Source organism: Myxocyprinus asiaticus, chromosome 44 (genome assembly GCF_019703515.2).
Source record: "Myxocyprinus asiaticus isolate MX2 ecotype Aquarium Trade chromosome 44, UBuf_Myxa_2, whole genome shotgun sequence".
Taxonomy (NCBI): Eukaryota; Metazoa; Chordata; class Actinopteri; order Cypriniformes; family Catostomidae; genus Myxocyprinus; species Myxocyprinus asiaticus.
In genome coordinates this window covers 17,057,451-17,075,907 of record NC_059387.1, presented here as the reverse complement: position 1 = coordinate 17,075,907, position 18,457 = coordinate 17,057,451, and the positions used below count along the sequence as shown (strand labels likewise).

Here is an 18,457-nt window from a genome sequence, read left to right as displayed (position 1 = left end):
CACCACAATTTCAGTACCCTTGAGGGCGTTTTTATTCTTCAGTCTAGTCTGTTGTCCAGTTTTGTCAAAAACAACTGTGAAATGAATGAAACACCATTAGGCATGCATTGCTAATGGGTGTTTATTTAGGTAAAAAATCTGCATCACAGATGTACCACTAATATGACCTAAGTGGTACCCTGCAATTATTTCAATAAGAGGCTATTTCTGCTGCATGATCTAACCCTTACAATTAGTTTAGTTGGTGTAACGCAATGTATTCAGGTTATTTCAGTGATGTTAAATAATAGTTTGGACTGAATTCATTTAGATGTTAACAAACCATGCAGTTAATTTAAATATGAAATACACGAAGTACTTTTTTAGGATGACATTTTTTCAGTGTATACATTTTAGGCTAATTTTAAATGCACTGTAAATAATAATAATAATAATAATAATAATAATAATGAAAAAAAATAAAATAATAATTTTTGCCCAGTAACTTAAATGTAGCCTACTTCAGTGTCAAGTCAAATCAAAATATCAAGTCTATAGATTTGCTGAATCAACCGGACTACATTTAGCTTGGCCTATTCATCTTGCATGCAATGAAAACAATTTTAAGGTTCAGGTCAGAAGGTAGAAAGGTTTTTTTTTTTTTTTTTTTTTTCAGGTAACAACTGCACGTTTTCACGTTTTGCAGTGTATGTTTCGGCACCAGGATTCCACCAACAGAAATAAAAAAGGACTAAACGTTGCCTTTAACAGATAAAAACAGAATTTACGACTCATCGAAAAGTTTTCATCACAGTCCTACTTTTTCTAATTGTTCATTTTCTAAACTGTGATTTTCTAGATCACTAGAATAAACTGTGACGAGAGCGCGCACTGGCAGCCACTAACAGAGACTAATTAGGGTCGTGACACTACAATTTAAGAGGGTCAGCAAGAAAGGTCACCATTAATGAAGCCTTTCCAACTCTTTTAAAAAGCATTAAAGGTGTCATGCTCCATATATTTCTGACCTCAGCTGGCTATTGCGCACGAAGAGTTATCATAAATGTAGAATTTTTACGCAATTTTTTTTTACCCTCAAATTAGTTTATACTGCCATCAAAACGGTTACAACTATTGCTCGTTGGATTAAAACAATGCTCTCACCATATAGTGATGTCTTTCAGTCCTGAAATCCTCCTCTTCGGTTTGGGGAACCGTTGACTTAGCTCACAACGACTTGGAGACTCAGGAGCGATGAAATGTGCTGTTGTCTGTGTGAAGCTTGAGACAGGTCTGAAGACATATGGTTGAGTGGAGGAAAGCTATAAGAGAGGGGATGCCTTTCCCGGATCTGTGCTGTCATTGGCCAGTCAGGGGTTCATCCTCAGGGAATTGCACTTTAACATGTTCTTAGCACCACCCGAGCCTCCACTCATAGCGCTCTTTCATATGCACCACAAGTTCTCTAATGTGTTAACTGCTAGAGGCGGACTATTAACGCGATAGAGGCACGAGGGCTAATCTAAGAGGCTGTTTCTGAAAATAAAGTATGGGTATTAACCGAGTGCACATTTACAAAATACAGATCTTAAATCAAGCTTCTTCGTAAATACATTGAGTGAATCGTGAAAACAAAATTCTCACTGCTAGTTGTGATTTGTGCCTGCAGTAAAATTAAACACGGAACGAAAAACAACGTCACCCCTTTAGTAACAGCCTACAAGTCTTGCGCTTAAAACATCTACGATAGACCTAAAAATAATAATCATAATCACCATCATATAACAGTAATAACATTATAATTATAACACAATACCATTTCATAACAATAATATAATAATATTAATAATAATGCAATTATAACGTAATGTTGTATTACTATAATTATTAATAGGGCCTAATAAAATAAACTGGTTTTGTTGTGGATTTAAGACAAATGTATTATTACTGACAAATAATAAGACAACCAAATATTTAACCGAAATTAAAAGGGATGTAAGAATAACATATTAGCCTAATAATTATGATTAATAATAAGGTTATTAATGTTATAGCTATTATTGTTATTATTAATAATAATAATAGGGCCTAATAAAATAAACTGGTTTTGTTGTGGATTTAAGACAAATGTATTATTACTGACAAATAATAAGACAACAAAATATTTTACCGAAGTTACAAGGGATGTAAGAATAACATATTAGCCTAATAATTATTATTAATAATATATATTATATATATTATAATATTAATATTATAGCTATTATTAGGCTATTATTTTTGTTTTTATTAATAATAATCATTCTAATAGGGCCTAATAAAATAAACTAGTTTTGTTGTGGATTTAAGACAAATGTATTATTACTGAAAACCAAGACAACCAAATGTTTAACCGAAGTTAAAAGGAATGCAAGAATAACATAGTAGCCTAATATTTTTATTAAATAATATTATTAATGTTAGCTATTATTATTAATAATAATAATTCTAATAGGGTCTAATAAAATAAACTGGTTTTGTTGTGGATTTAAGATTAATTTATTATTACTGAGAAACAAGACAACCAAATATTTAACCAAAGTAAAAAAAATATATATAATTCGCTCATATAATAGTATTTAGTTATTATAATAAAGTGTTCTTGGATTAACACATAGCATGGCTGTGTGACTTTTATATTAATAGGATAAACTAAACAATTTAGTCCATGTTAATATGCAGAAAGGGGGGTTAAATTGATATATTTTCAGAGTCTCTTAAATGATACGTTTTAATCTATTCTTCAGCAACAGACTGCGGGTTTGGTCTTTACAGCTAAGTCACACAAATTTGTTTTTTGAGCGTCGGTTTCACTTTTCTGACCTTTGCAAACCAAAACAGCTTTTAGAAACCTCGAATGAAATTTTCTAAAATTTAACAAAAAGTCGATTTACAAACCTGATCATCTGTAAGGAGGCTCAAAAAAAAAATAAAAAAATAAAAAAATAAAGAAATAATAATAATAATAAAAAAAAAAAAAAATCAGTCATGATTTTAAATGTTGCAATAACAGAATTCTTTATTTACAATTCAATTTGATTCAACATCAAATAGCATCAGCAAAGCCATATTAGTTGACAACTTGCATAACTGTATTTAAATTTCTCTCGGTATATCTAACTTTGCATAAAAGGCTCACACTAAGATTACACACATCGATGCGGATGAACAGGGCTGTTTCATGAACCACAACTGGAAAAAATACATCTCAGGAGCAACACTGTAAGCTTCCTCCAAAAAGTCCTTATAAATTACATATTGCTTCGATTTCCCATTGCATCATTTTCATTCTCACACATAACCGAGTGGGTAAAATCAGGACTGTACAAATAATAAAACCCACAACTGATCACAGACAAAACATGGAAAATGAGCAATATTGAAAAGATGAGGAGAGAGACAGGTATATGGTAGGTATCCGGCAAGAGGCATAGATGAGCAGTAATGAATTGGGTGGATCCTGTCAACGATTCACTATACAAATATAATACAGACAACTTTTGTAATATACAAGACAATAAAACAGATCTAAGGCAATATGCTAAGTTTTAGCATTTCAAGGTCCTTGCATTTAGCTCTAAGAAATTGGCAGACTATACAAAAAGACATTGAAAGTGTCAGAGAAAAAAAAAAAAAAAATCAAAAGTAAGGTAAAGACAAATCATTTTAGGAAATTCAATCCTAGCTGTTACAATTAAATTTCTCTCTATTTTAGGACAAATGGCTCTTTTGCACTAGTACTGATAAAAACACTAAAAAAAACTCTGCACCACCTTCACATCATGGCTTATATTTAGTTTAAAATGTTGACAATCTTTGGACTTTGCAGAGGGTAGTGTGCGACTGGCTATTCTCCAATATGGTTTCTGGATGTCAGTCCTTGTCCAAGGCATCCGACATGCATCAAAATTCGGATCAAAACAGCATGTGGAATGCGTGCCAAATATAATTTGTTTCGTTCTCAGATGTCAGACTGATGACAAATGCATTGAGGATGATCAATAAATTATTTTTATTTTTTTACTCCACATGAGAATGTAGATCCTTACGTTAAAACGGCAGGTGTGTGTCTGAAACTTCCAGAAACTTTTGAATGGTGGGCAGAGTGAACACTTCACCCCAAATGATGTGAAATCAAACCTGTATTTACAGTGTTGAAAAGGAAAAGCATAAGCTATGCCAAAACACCAGGTATATTCGTACACAACCACGGCACCTTCAGCGTATAATGACAGAGCTGGGTCATTGCAAACGTAATTTGCTGCTGGTACATACATTATATACTGAAAAAAATAAATAAATAAAAAATAAAAAACAACACGTACTTTAACACCAGCTTAAACACAGAGATGACATGGCGATATTTTCAGTAAAAGCAAAAGCTGACAATCTAACTCCGATACAACCTGTGTGCAGACATGGACAAGAACAAAATGAAAGTGGCATGTGTAAGTCTCTCAATCAATTAAAAGGCAAGGAAATTTGGCTTTGTCCTCGAATAGAAAGCATGAAGGACTGTTTTGCGTACATTACAGTTTTAAGAGTGTAATGTTCACATGTATGTAGTGATGAAATCTGGAAATTTGTGAATTGAGGGTCAAAGCAAACAATCTGACTGTTGATCCCGGGATTGCCGAATCCGTTTGAGGACCAGGGTACAGTGTGTTTGAATGTAGGAACTGCCATGTTAAACATCAATGCTGCTTTATTTTTGGCTACACCACAACTAAAACCTACTCGTCACTGAGGAACATGTAGATTTGGACATCTTTCAATTTGAGTTTTTCTCAAAATATGAACCACAATTAAAAAAAGTATCTGTTTTTAATACTGAGTTTGAACCGGGGAGAAAAAATGTGTCTCCTGAAAAATCCTGTACAAAAATTACAAAACAGAGGAGGAAAAAAACAAACAAATCTCAAGTAATATTTATTGCTTGTTGTCTTTTCTTACACACACCGAATTCTGGTTGAACCTAGCATCTTGCACGAAGCACATCACTCCACACAACAAAGAAAGCATGATTCAGTGTTGAGTTTATGGCTGTGTTGGGTTCCTCCGGTGGGGCTCTTGGCTAAAGGCTTAGAAGCAAGCAAGTATCTGTACACTGTACACACAGCACCCTCCCAAAGCCCACCCAGGAAAAGAAGGACCACTGCAACCCAGCTCCCCTTCCTCAGTACCATAAGAAACAGCACACGCTCCCTGCCTAGCTCATTTTCCCATCAAGTGAATACACATGCTTGAGAAACACCGCCCTTGTCCCTGAAACAGTTAAGACTGGACTTTGGGGGGAGGAGGAGGGGGAAAATAAATTGAAAATCAAAAAATAAATATACAATTTCCCCCCCCATTATTGGTATTTACAATCTACCAGCATTTCATTTTACTTACCAGACAGAAACAAGTTTAAAATCACATTTTCTGTGAAACTACTGGACCGAGTAAAATAAAACCCATAGGTATGTTGAACAATTTCTTATGCAGAGGCAATACGCACTCTCACTGCCATGAGTTGATGGTTTATAAAGAAATCTACACTGTTAAAAAAAGAAACTATACATTAGAATAAAACTTAATTTATTACACAATAAACCTCTAAATTAAGTCTAACTTTACAAACTGTCATCTGAACTCTCATAATCTACGTAGAAGCCATTTCAACATTATCTTTATTTGTACTCTGAAACAAAAGAGAATCAAATTTAAAAAAGGCAAAAAGGCTGAATTTTAGAGCGCGGATTTCAAACGCAGTCTTCTTGCCTATTTTGGAACGTCAGGAAAGGAGTTAGACCGAAGATGGGTGGGTTAAAGAATATCTTTTAAGAACAGCCTAAAGTCCAGGAGAAATCGAGAGAGAAAGGGAGAGAAAAAGGAGGAGGAATACATTCATGGGAGACAAGGATTCCATTGCCACTGTCACTGAGTCTTTTCAGGGGAGACCTAAGTCACACTACGGTGAATGCAACAGAGCAGACTGACAGTAAGGGCTTGCAGTGTGTTTGACAGAGGGGGAGAGCTCTAGGTCCAGAAGATCTGTGTCAGTGAGTGTGTGTGTGAGAGAGAGAAAGAGTCCATCCCTTTGAGCTCCGGTACCCCTGATGCATCCTCTACAGATGTCCAGTAGAGGGCAGGAGACAGACCCGTCCGGCCTCTGATAGCAGCTTAAATAGCACAGCATCACTCCACAAACTCTACTTGATCACGCTGCAGCTGAAAATCACTCATGAAAAGTCTTTAGACACTCTGTTTACTGCATTGGGACGTCGTCAGCCCCGGGTCAACAATACTTCTGCTGTGAGAGAGAAAGAAGAAAAAACTGGTCTAAGATTGATAGTGAAAATGAATCAACCAATGAATCAGTCAATGAATACATAAAACCAAAGACATAACTGGGTGTTTCTACAAGGACTTTTATATCCCAGGGGTTGAATATTATTAAAACTAACAGGTCTCAACTTTTTTTGTTACACTGAGGTTACATTAAAGGAATAGTTTACCCAAAAATGAAAATTCTCTCATCATTTACTCACCCTCATGCCATCCCAGATGTTTATGACTTTCTTTCTTTTGCAAAACTCAAATGAAGATTTTTAGAAGAATATTTCAGCTCTGTAGGTCCATTCAATGCAAGTGAATGGTAACCAGAACTCAGAAGCTCCAAGAAGCACATAAAGGCAGCATAAAAGTAATCCATATGACTCCAGTGGTTTAATCCATGTGTTCTGAAGTTATATGATAGGTGTGGGTGAGAAACAGATCAATATTTAAGTCCTTTTTTACCCCTATAAATCCACTTTCACACATCCTTCCTATGCACGATCACGAGAGTTTTTCTGTTTTTTGCCGCTCCACCTACTGGGCTGTTGTGCAAATATGATTTATTATTTTCCTCTTATTATTATCTCTCCCTTTGAATTATTTCTTCTCCCTGCTTAGCAGGGGGTGATATGCATTAAGAATGCGAATTGGCAAAAACAGAAGACCTCTCATAAATGTGCACAGGAGGGATGTATGAAAGTATATTTATAAGAAAAAAGAACGACTTAAATATTGATCTGTTTCTCACCCACACCTATCATATCGCTACTAAAGATATGGATTTAAACACTGAAGTCGTATGGATTACTTTTATGTTGCTTTTATATGCTTTTTGGAGCATCAAAATTCTGGTCACCATTCACTTGTATTGTGAGGACCTACAAAGCTGAAATATTCTTCGAAAAATCTTAATTTTTGTTTAGCAGATGAAAGAAAGTCATACACATCTGGGACAGCATGAGAGTGAGTAAATGATGAGAAATTTTATTTTTGGGTGAACTATCTGTCTTGGAAACCATTTATTTATAGCTTTTATTGTTTTACCCAGTACAATATTACATTTGAAGAACAATGAAAATCTAAATAGAGCAAAATAATCATGCAATATAAAAATAAACCTTAAAATATGAAAAATCATTATAAGAATTTAATTATACCATTTTAAAAACCAATGATAATTTAAACAGAGTAAAATAACCATAAACCATTTAAAAAATGAATTTTATTAAAATAATCTGTGTAATTTTGTTTTACACAAATTACAGCTGTGCCTCTATTGTGGCGTCATTTGCATCTCGACCAATATGAGACATTTGATGAGTGAAGAAAACAGAGAAATCAAGATAAACATGAAATGTGAAGTATTTTGAGCATTGTTGTATGTCATTTCCCATCAAATTATGCAAGAAAATGTTATTAAAATGTATGTAGTATTCTGTGTTCAAAAAACAGTTTAAAATGTCATTTTCATCACCATAATTTCCACCATAGAATACAACCAAACACAATACATAATATGGAATGTAGTGGGAATGACATTGTGGTAGAAAGGTTGTTTCAGGAAAAATTATGTTTCAGAAAAATTACAGAAGTTTCCTGCTATGCATGTATGTATAATGTTGGAAATTATTGGAGAAATCAAATAAACTAGTGAAAGTTTCAAAAGTCTATTTTAAGGAAGTTTATTTTCTAATAGTCAACAGGGCCAAAAGTGCCCATAGTTGAAGAAACATTCAATTATACATCTGCCCACACACTTGCACCCTCTCCTTACACCCACCAAACACTGCAATAAATCTTGAAAGGTGAAGCACTTTTTAAAAGCACTAATAACCCAGTTTCATCCAACCTTCACTAAGAATGTGTCGTAATGCCAAACTTTGTGTTGCCATGAAGAGATAATTACAGTAAAGAAACAGAGAGCAATAATTCATTACATCTTCACTAATGGCAAAATGCTAAATTATTAAAAGACTAGTGACTATATACACAGCCTGCGAATAAATCAGCGGACTAAGATTTTAAGGGCCTATGCACTTATAACAAATTGAAGTGCACACAATCAAACCAATGCAACTTGGTTAAATATTCATACTATTTAATGAAGCTTAAAAGCTGCAGCAGGCTGTATAAAGCATAAAAAAAAATATTTACTATGTAACTGGCAAAAGAGTGCATCACTTAAAAAATAAGGAATATTTTAAAGGAAAATGTATTGAAGGAATATTTGTTTGTAATAAAGCAAATCAAAGCAAAAAGCAAAAAATAAAAATAAATAAATAAAAAAAGCACTTACATTGGAAGTATATGGGGCAACCATTGACTGTACACTTGCCCCATACACTTGCATTAGAAGTACATAAATGACAACATTTTGTATTGTTTTTTTGCTGATACTAACTGAGCTACGAGGAGAAATTATTTTCGGTGGTGATTGTAACATGCCACAGATGCCTTCGATACATCTTAACTTGTATATAACCTGCCACACCTCTTTAAATAATGTGACAATACCAGAAAGATGTTGATAATGCTTCTTAATGTGCCAAGTAACTAGATATTAAGATTTGGTTAGATTGAATTATGGTAGTGTAGGAATGTGTGCGTGTGTGTGAGTAAAGGTCTGAAGGTATAAACCCAAGGTGACTCAGAGACTCATAGCCCTGTGTCTGATACAAGCACTCATAGTCTATCAGGTCTACAAATATGCAGCTCAAGCGGGCACTAATTGCCAGTGACTAATTACATCACTGGTCTGTTATGTCCAGTTTTGCATCATCCCTCTCATCAGCAAAGTTACACAGGGCTAATTAGAGTAAATTATTCAAGAGTTAGTTGCAGAGTTGACTATGCTATTTGGTGACCTCAGACACTTACGGTCTGACCATTAGACATTATATGTTTAAGTAAATAAATGCATCCAATAAATCTACACTATAACTTTGACTAAATTCCTGGGTGGAACATTGAGGAGTTTAAATGTGCTTCATTAGCAATGAAAAGTTTGAGAGTTTGACAAGCATTGCAAAGTAGTTTCACTTTAAAGATAGCTCAACTAGCTTTTAAACCTTCTAGTTCACTTGAGTGTGTTTGGAAGGGTGGAGCTTAAATGATTTCCTAAAAGGCTATAAACATTCACACATTTCAAAGAATTATCTCAGTATACTCTTATGTTCATGCACTTTGAGAAGTGGACGCAATCTTGGAATTTTATGAAAATTAAGACAACGAAAGTACAGCTGTATGGGTAAAATGCTTTGATAAGACAAGGCAACAGTTTTAAGGGGTCATTCACAGAGAGCTAATTTTTGTGTCAATCTGCACTGTTTTTCAATAGATATTCTATGTAAACATGTGACATACAGATGTCTTTGACCGTGGCGCCGTGTCTTTCTGAATAGTAACACTGGTGGATATCTAACCTGTTCTGGGCCCATGTTGGACATCCCCCCCGCAGGTCCAGAGTTCATGCTCATCTGGTTGCCCATTTGGGCCATGTTGCTCGAGTTGGGGGCCATGAGGTTCATGCCGTTACCGTTGTACAAGTTGTTGTTGGCCTGCTGGCCAAACTGAGGTGGCGACTGCTGAGTGAACATACTATGGAAGGAAGCAGAAAAAGGTACTGACACACTTCTTGGTGGTATAAGCAATGGTATGTCAAGTCTACATTACCCTAAATATAGGTCTATACTACTGTAAATAAAAGTTCAGTTTTGAGGTATGACTCTGAAAGGTGTGAGTTATTTTGTCTTTGAATACAATCTACTCTTTACCTTTAAAGTTCAATATTACAAGAACAAGTTAAAGCAATATATATATATATATATATACACACACACACACACATATACTGTATATAATACTGGTAATACAGGTACTTGGTGCTGATGCTGTGTGTGACGTAAGTGATAAATCTGCACCTGTTGGCATTCATGTTTCCCTGTGTCCAGCCGTTCATATCAGGGGAGGACTGGAAAGAGGTGTTGCCCTGCGCCTGTTGCATCATGGGACTCTGGGCGTGGCCCATCCTGGGAGACATCAGGGGGCTCTGAGGGGTGGCGGCACCACCGAACCCACCATCCGACTGCTGACTCATACCTGACACACAGATGTGCACATGTACACACACATGCAGACATGAGTGGGCTAAATTTGGCTTGAAACATACAATTATCACAGAATACTGTAACACGTATGAACACGTTATTACTTGTACAGCACTTATTCCACATCATACATAAACACACACTCTCAGTCAGACAACACTCACATTTACCACCCTTGTGAGATTTATTCATTATTTTAATCCATAAACACTGATAGTTAAAATGGTGATGATTAAAAGTTAGGGCTGTCAATTGATAAAAATACTTTCCTTATTTTTATTGCATATTTTTTATAAATACAAAATATAACATACTAAAATATTTTGTTAAAAAAAAAAAAAAAAAAATCTATTTGAAGTCTATTTGGGAAACTGTTGTATATTTGCCCTATACGTGCAAATAAAAAAAACACCAGAAAGTGGCATATTTGAACTGTTTACTCATCTAACTCGTACTAAAATACCGATTCTATATTTCTCAAAATGCAAAGGTAATGCACACACTTAATACGACGCAAATCTGCAAAATTCTTATCTGAAACGTTCTCTACCCGTCAATCATTTTGCACATTCGGGTTCGCTGACATGGGGTTTGCTGATATGTGTTTGGAGGGCAGGTTTTAAAGAGATTTTGCAGATAGCAGCATGAAACGTTTAAAATAGAAAAAATCCATTAAAATTTTTTTTACACCGTTAAACATTTTTCCAATTGATCGTATGCATTAACGTTAATTCTGACAGCCCTAATAATAAATATAATTATCTATAAGAACACATTCACAGATACACACTCGTCTCAACACAATTAATGAAAATCATTACATTTCCAAACTAATTAGCTGATCATAATTTTAGAAAAAGCAGAAATCATTCTGTGAAGTGTTTCATTTCCATAATTAAAAGTGAGGAATCAGGAGGGACTGATGTACAGTGGGACAATAGAGAGTTTAGAGGTGTTATAAGCAGGCAGTAGGGCAGAGTTACACATGCAGGTTAGTGTTAGTGGCTTGGACAGCCAGAGAAGGAGGGGTGGGTGGGGAGTGGGCGTGGTTGGGGGTGGGGTCTGGGTCACCGCATAATTGGTTTAAAAATCAACTGCTCCGCTTCCACTGATCACCATCAGCCAATTAGTCTAGGCAAGACAGACACTGATATATGACACACAGCACAGGCATAGACACGGGCACAATTATTAAGAATTTAACAGATTGTATGATTTGATTAAATAATGGCTCTGACATCATCAGTAGTTAAGTGAGAATCTATAGATCTATAGTCATTACATGGACTTAATTTAATATGGTACAAATTTCAAGTGACTCTTCTGCCCTCTAGTGTCATTTATTGCTCCTTTCTGCTACTTGTTATCTCTCAAGGGCACTGCAGTATTAAGAGTATTTATATAATGTTACATGAATTCCATAAAGTGCTAAATGATCTATTACCACACAGTACTTGACTAATCAACTACAGGCAGACATTAAAAAGCCCAAATCATCACTGAAACAGAAGCGTATAACTTAGTTCATATTGTAAATATGAAAATTGCAAGATATGAAAGGGTTTGCCCTTGAACTGAATGGCAACATCTAAAACTAAACGAATCTCATACTGTTAAAATGAATCCCAGTGCATGATAATTTAACCACAAATCCCCCAGAAAATAACACATCTCAGAAGAAATATCTGTCAAAAAAAGAAAACTTATATATATATATATATATATATATATCTATATCTCTATATGTGTGTGTGTATATATATATATATATATATATATATACACATAAAATGTACATAGTCTACAGTACTTTCAGTACAATTACGATTTTTTGCACTGTAACATTATGAAAATTAAGCACATTTCCTCAAATTGAATTCCTAATACTTAATTGTGAAAAAATATTATTCACCCCAAATTCCTATTCATTTAATGTAAAAAAAAAATCTCACTTATTATTGTAATACAGTAATGCAAATCATATAAAATCAAGATTTTTTTTTCAATTATTAAAATAACATTCCATAAAACAAATAATATGTTATATACTTACAATTATACTTTAATATATTATATAGTAATATTTTTCATTATATTAGGCTACAAAGAACTAGGAATATCACAATGCAAATAAACAACATTTCTTAAATACAGGCTTGATTTTGTTAATGCAAAATTGTATTTCTTATATTTCTTTCGATAGTTTTCTTATTCTTCTTTTATTTTAGGGGTGAAATATGACCCTAGATATTTCTTGACAGTTTTCTGAGAATTACCCCATTAATTGTTTAATCCAATTGCCATGATTTTTATGATTAGATACAACTACAAAGTTGCTCATCTAGTACTTTTACGAGATTAAGTATGCATAACACAGCTGACCTATACCTAAACTACTGCATTACTAATTAAACCATATTAACTGACCCTGGACATTTTTAATTTTTCACTGCATGGTCAAATCACTCAAGTTAAGCCTGTAGTGTTGCCGACTGCAAGTGCGTGAGTGTGTGTAAGCACATGACACACAGACAGAGAGAAAGGGCAGGCAGTACCTGAGCTGGGGAACTGAAAGGCACTGTGCTGCATTTGTGGGCTCATAACAGCCCCAAACTGTCCGCTCAGACTGCCCAGCATCACCTGGTTAGCTAGACTCATTTGAGAGCCATGCATGGTGCTGTGGGAGAGGAGCTGGGGGGCGGGAAGGTTGGGGGAACCGGGGGAGAAGGGGCTGGTGGAGGGGGGCGGAGAGGCCAGTCCTGTACCGTAGTTGGGCGGATAGGGGAACTGCTGGGGGTTGGCCTGGGGGATCCGCGGGTTGTTCATGCCGGCAGCGGCTGCGGCCATGTTGGGCGGCAGGTTGAGGCCCTGGGCTCGCATGACCATGCTACGCTGCTGCTGCTGCTGCTGTTGTTGCTGCTGCTGCTGTCGCTGCTGGTCCAGCTGACGTTGGCGTAAGTGATTGCTCAGCATCTCTCTCTGCCGCTGGGCCAGCATCTGAGCATTGATTGTCCCCTGGGAGACAAAGATTGTTTCACGTGTGATTCAGACAAGCTGAGGTCAACATTTGTGCAGAAGGGAGCATGGAGGAAGGGAGGGTGTGGTCTGGTGTACCTGATTCGGAACGTTGGGTCGTAGAGGTAGGTTCATGCTTGACACTCCAGTCATCTGATTCATCATAGGCTGCCGATTCTGTGAGAAATAGACAGATATAGGTGCCAATCAGACACTGAAAGGGCATGTTTAAAAATTTGTTTGGTTTTAAAGAGTAGCATCTCTAGTTTCGTTTGATCTGCGGCTTTAAAAAATCAATTTTGCGGATCAGTGTGCTGATAAACATGATGTCCACATGTTGAAATTAGGACCGCGTTCCCTCAAAAGTTGAAAAAACATGTTAGTTATTTTGATTTTAGGTACTGTTTTATTTTATCATCACTGTACAATATGGTTCTATTCATTAACATTAGTAAATGCATTCCTAAATATTTACTATACATTTTCACATTGAGAATAAATGTATTCATGCAAAAGCTGAAAAATGTTGCTTTCAGAGGCTTTATATGGAGTTAGGATGAAAATAAGGAGCATTTTGAACTGTTCTGAGACCAGTGCAGACAGAAAGCACACTGGAGGTTAAGTCATTCACTAAATAGGGAGCAAGGGTGCATCCTATAGCTTTCTATGCAGCTAAGTGCACTCCTAATATCTGACCAAAAGTTCAGTTTCAGGCTGCAGATGATTTTTGGACCACTCAACATGTTTGGCAGACATGGGACAAAGATAATAAGTACACAGATTCAGAATTTTATAATGTATAATTTTATTTTAACATGGTTAGCAGTGAATGGATGATGCTGGCCATTACTTTTAATAATAATTATTAATTCAGCTTTATAGAAAATCATGTCTATAACATCTCAAAAACATGAATAACCAACAGTACTGGACACATAATAAACTATTTGATGAAAAACATCGGACTTTCTATAGCTTGGCATTACTTAAAATTTCACAACTTAGTCCCGCTGTCCACATATGTGGACATAAATTTTTAGGAAAACTATTTGCTCTAGAATATTAGAATTTTTTTTTTTTTTTTTTTTTTTTGCTCGTTTATTAGGTCCTACTAGTTACAAATCAAAAAGGGAAATGGAAAATGCACACAGCAGTCATGCAGGGGTCTCAGGAGGTAAACAGAACATTTTGATAAATAATATAATGAAGTAAAGCTGTAGTTACTCTGCTAGGACCCTTGTATGAACTTTCACTAAAAATAACTATATGAAGCAACTGCAAAAGTAGCTAAGTTAATTTTTGAAAATAGTATCATTTGTTCTGAATGCAACTTATTTGGACATTTTGTTATCTATGCAATGTAATTCATGCATTTAAGTGTCAAAATACGTTTTGGGGGCCACTGCAATTACCAAGCTACACTATGCTATACAGAATAATTATAAAAAATACAAATCTACTTTGAATAATCATTTCTATTCTATTTAAAAATATTTTCATCAAACGTCACACATTATGATATCAAATCATCAGAAACCAAACATCAACTGAGGATGACCCATAAGTAAACCCAAAATGAGGTCAAGGAACAATTCCTGAAATGTCCAGCAGGAGGCAGCTAACCACAGACAGCACTATTTATACTAGGAGCATGAGACTTATAAGAATGATAGGTTTTAGCGTTATGCGTTTATATGAATACTATTAAGAAACAACAATTAACACTGAAAAACCTTAAAGTTTTTCAGATACGGATATTCTGTTTTTCAAGAATATTCTGTTTTAATTCAGTTAAACTGAATCCATCACTGAGCGTAATACTGGCAATACCCTCAGCCTAACAATCACCACACTCCAGATTTGTTTTAACTTGTGTGTGACAGTGTAAACTGTACCTGCTGTGCTTGTAGCCTGTGCTGAAGCTGCAGTCTGAGTGTATTGGGTTGGTTGGGTACGACACCGGTGGGCCTGAGACCTGGTCTGGCCTGCATGCGGAGCATGGGATGCCCCAGCCTCTGCCCCATCTGTCCAGTCATGCCATGGAAGCTGGGGTCCTGCATGGGTGCATATCCACCCTGCTGCAAGTGGGCCTGGGAGGCGGCGTACTGCTGTTGGCCATACATGGGGGGCTTCTGATCCATCATCATGCCGGGGTCCTGACCTGGGAACTGATCCTGCTCCACCGGCTGGGCCTGAACACACGCAGGTGAGGATACATCCTTAAACATTAAAAGATCAATTATAAATGCATTTGTTTTTTTTTATATATTCTCTTGTGTGCACCATATTAATAGAAGCAGTCTCTTAAGATAAACAGATTTGTAAAGGTGTAGTACTGCAGATAAAATGGTTCAGTGTATCTGATATATAAAGCACAGTAAATCCTCTAATAGGATGGATCTCACAAGGAAAAATCTGGGTTATTTTTCACCTAAAAAAATAACATATAATACTAATAATAATAATAATGACAAATTGGCAAAAAGAAAATGAAGTCTATATTTAGCACCATTAAGATTTTTTTTATATTGTGACATTTTCCCCTAAATTATCATTGTCGTAATTCAGAAAGAAAGAAAACACAAAACAAAATACGAAGACAAAACGAGACAAAAACCAAACCACACGCACAAAGCAAAGCAAAACAATAACTCATTTTCATTACTGTAATACACAATTTTTTTTTTTTATTAAAACCAGCATAAATTTAATTCAGTACAACAACTATAATGTATACTGTATGTATAACGTACTGTATGTATGTATGTATGTGTATATATATATATATATATATATATATATATATATATATATATATATATATATATATATATATATATATAGTACTGTGCAATTTTTAGGCACATAAAAAATAATGCCATAAATTGTTTTCATTTCACAAAACAGCACCGATTCTACTAGGTCACCTGGACACAGTTTTTCTTGGTTGTTTGCTGATAGGATGTTCCAAGCCTCTTGGAGAATTTGCCACAGTTCTTCTATCTATTTCGGCTGTCTCAATTGCTTCTGTCTCTTCATGTAATCTCAGACTGACTCAATATTCAGCGGTGGTCTTTGTGGAGACCATGCCATCTGTTGCAGGGCTCCCTGTTCTTCTATTCTAATATTTTCTATTTACAAAAGAAATGTTTGGGAGTCTAAAATGTCAATTTCCTATTGACACATTAAAGCTGAAAATATAAAGCATCTTATGTGTCTAAGACTTTTGCACAGTACTGTATATATATATATATTTTATTTTTTCACATTACAATGACATTAATATTTTATATTTCATGAAAATAATGCAACAAGGCAATTTTGTTAATGGCATAAATAATAATAAAAAAAGATATATTTTCTTGATGCAATTTTTTTCCCATGCGAATTATGGCCTGCACATTTCTCGACACTTTACGTGAGATTCAGCCATTAAAGCTCTCCATCACTCTTTGTAGCTGACACCTGTTTACTTTTCATACTTACAAAAACGTATTTTTAATTTTTGATTGTGTAATAGAATGAGGGAAGTGAGACAACATAAGAAATATTTGAGGCAGATTAGAACAACAAAAATGCCCTCCATTTAAACATCAAATAACGTAAGGTAGGGTGGAAGAACACTCTACCTGTACCACCATTGCAGGGATGCCCAGTGCACGGTCAATCTCCTCCAGGCCGTCGAAATCTTTAAGGGCAGTGTAGAGCTGGCTGAGGAGAGCCCCCTCATCGGCAGGACCCTCAGTGGCTGCAGGACACAGAACGTCCTCCTGAGGACTGCTGTATATGGAACTGACAGAGATGAGAAACATGACTGATGGAGCATCCAATAATGTGGACAAATGTTTTACATCGGAGTGTTTATCTGTGTGTATTTGTGTGTGTGTGTCAGGTTATCCATTGCTGTTTTGTTACAGAGGACAAATTCAACATGTACACAGCACACGCCTAGTTTGTACCAATAAAGTGGAGGGTCTAACAATAGTGACAATAATAAATGCTGTTTACCTGCTCTGGTTCCCAAATGGCACCGGCTCTATCGGCAGCACACTGTCTGGCCATGGAGCCGTCTGATTGGGCGGTGCCTGTTGCTGGGGAAACTGGTGGCCAGCCATGCCAATGTCCATGTTTGACTGGGCTAAGGAGGGAGCAGCACAACAAAACACAATTAAAACAGTAGAAAACAACAGTGGGACAATCTTTGTTAAGCTTCATTTGTGAAGAAGTCTGATCAACGAGTGCACTACTCTCAGTCTCAGACAGCACGCATCAAATCTTGCTTTTGTTTTTTTGTTTTTTTTGCAGAGTTTTGCATGCACTAGAAGGAATCTGTTTCTCAGAACCAAAGAAAGCTTGCTTGGCCCAGACATAAAAGCAAATTGCAAAGAAATTCCCCACTAAAAGGTCTTTTTACTCCACACTTCCTCTGAGGATCAGAATCTATCCCACTATCTGCTTCGTTTCCATAGTAAGTCTCCGTTTACCATTGGGCATCATCTGGGACTGAAGCATCTGTCTAGGTCCAGGTTGGCTGTTGGGTCTCATGGGCATGCCCGTGCTAGAGTTGGGCACCAGGCGAGCATGGAGCACCCCCTGCTGGAGGGAGTGCTGGCCATTGGGAGCAGCTGTAGCGGGCGAGGCCGCACCACTCACAGGACCAGGACCCTGTGCACCCCAGCCGTCCTGCTGCATACCTACACGAGGACCATTATTACCCATGACTCCTGTAAGAGCAAAAGAAATTGAAAAAGACACTGAATTGTGTGGTAACCTTTATCAACGCCATAAAATGGCATTAGCAACTCATTTGACTTCTATAATGTGACATATTTCAGAGAAAAACAGAATGTTCAGCAGGAACTAATGTATCCATCAGGATATTACTGGAGTGCAACAAGTGGGCTGCGATATTATTGGTTAATGTTATTTTTCTCTGCCTTCGTGGACCTGAATATGCCAACAGAAATGTTGTTACTGAGGCAGAGAAAGTAATTACT

General features: G+C 36.1%; 1 protein-coding gene across 4 annotated transcripts in view; it reads right to left on the bottom strand.

The window, feature by feature from the left end:
• Window positions 1-3,009: 3,009 nt before the first annotated feature.
• The window catches only part of ncoa2 (nuclear receptor coactivator 2), a 139,129-nt gene continuing 123,681 nt past the window's right edge, over window positions 3,010-18,457 (bottom strand). For 2 of the 4 annotated variants that reach the window (XM_051686928.1, XM_051686927.1), the window contains exons 14-22: window positions 17,945-18,184; window positions 17,469-17,598; window positions 17,090-17,252; window positions 15,356-15,652; window positions 13,560-13,637; window positions 13,001-13,460; window positions 10,260-10,437; window positions 9,762-9,936; window positions 3,010-6,313 (exon numbers count right to left, since the gene is read on the bottom strand). In XM_051686928.1, coding sequence (XP_051542888.1) covers window positions 6,299-6,313; window positions 9,762-9,936; window positions 10,260-10,437; window positions 13,001-13,460; window positions 13,560-13,637; window positions 15,356-15,652; window positions 17,090-17,252; window positions 17,469-17,598; window positions 17,945-18,184 — 1,736 coding nt within the window. In that variant the 3' untranslated portion in view covers window positions 3,010-6,298. The remainder of the gene's footprint in view (window positions 6,314-9,761; window positions 9,937-10,259; window positions 10,438-13,000; window positions 13,461-13,559; window positions 13,638-15,355; window positions 15,653-17,089; window positions 17,253-17,468; window positions 17,599-17,944; window positions 18,185-18,457) is intronic. The other 2 variants (XM_051686929.1, XM_051686930.1) reach the window with 2 other exon arrangements.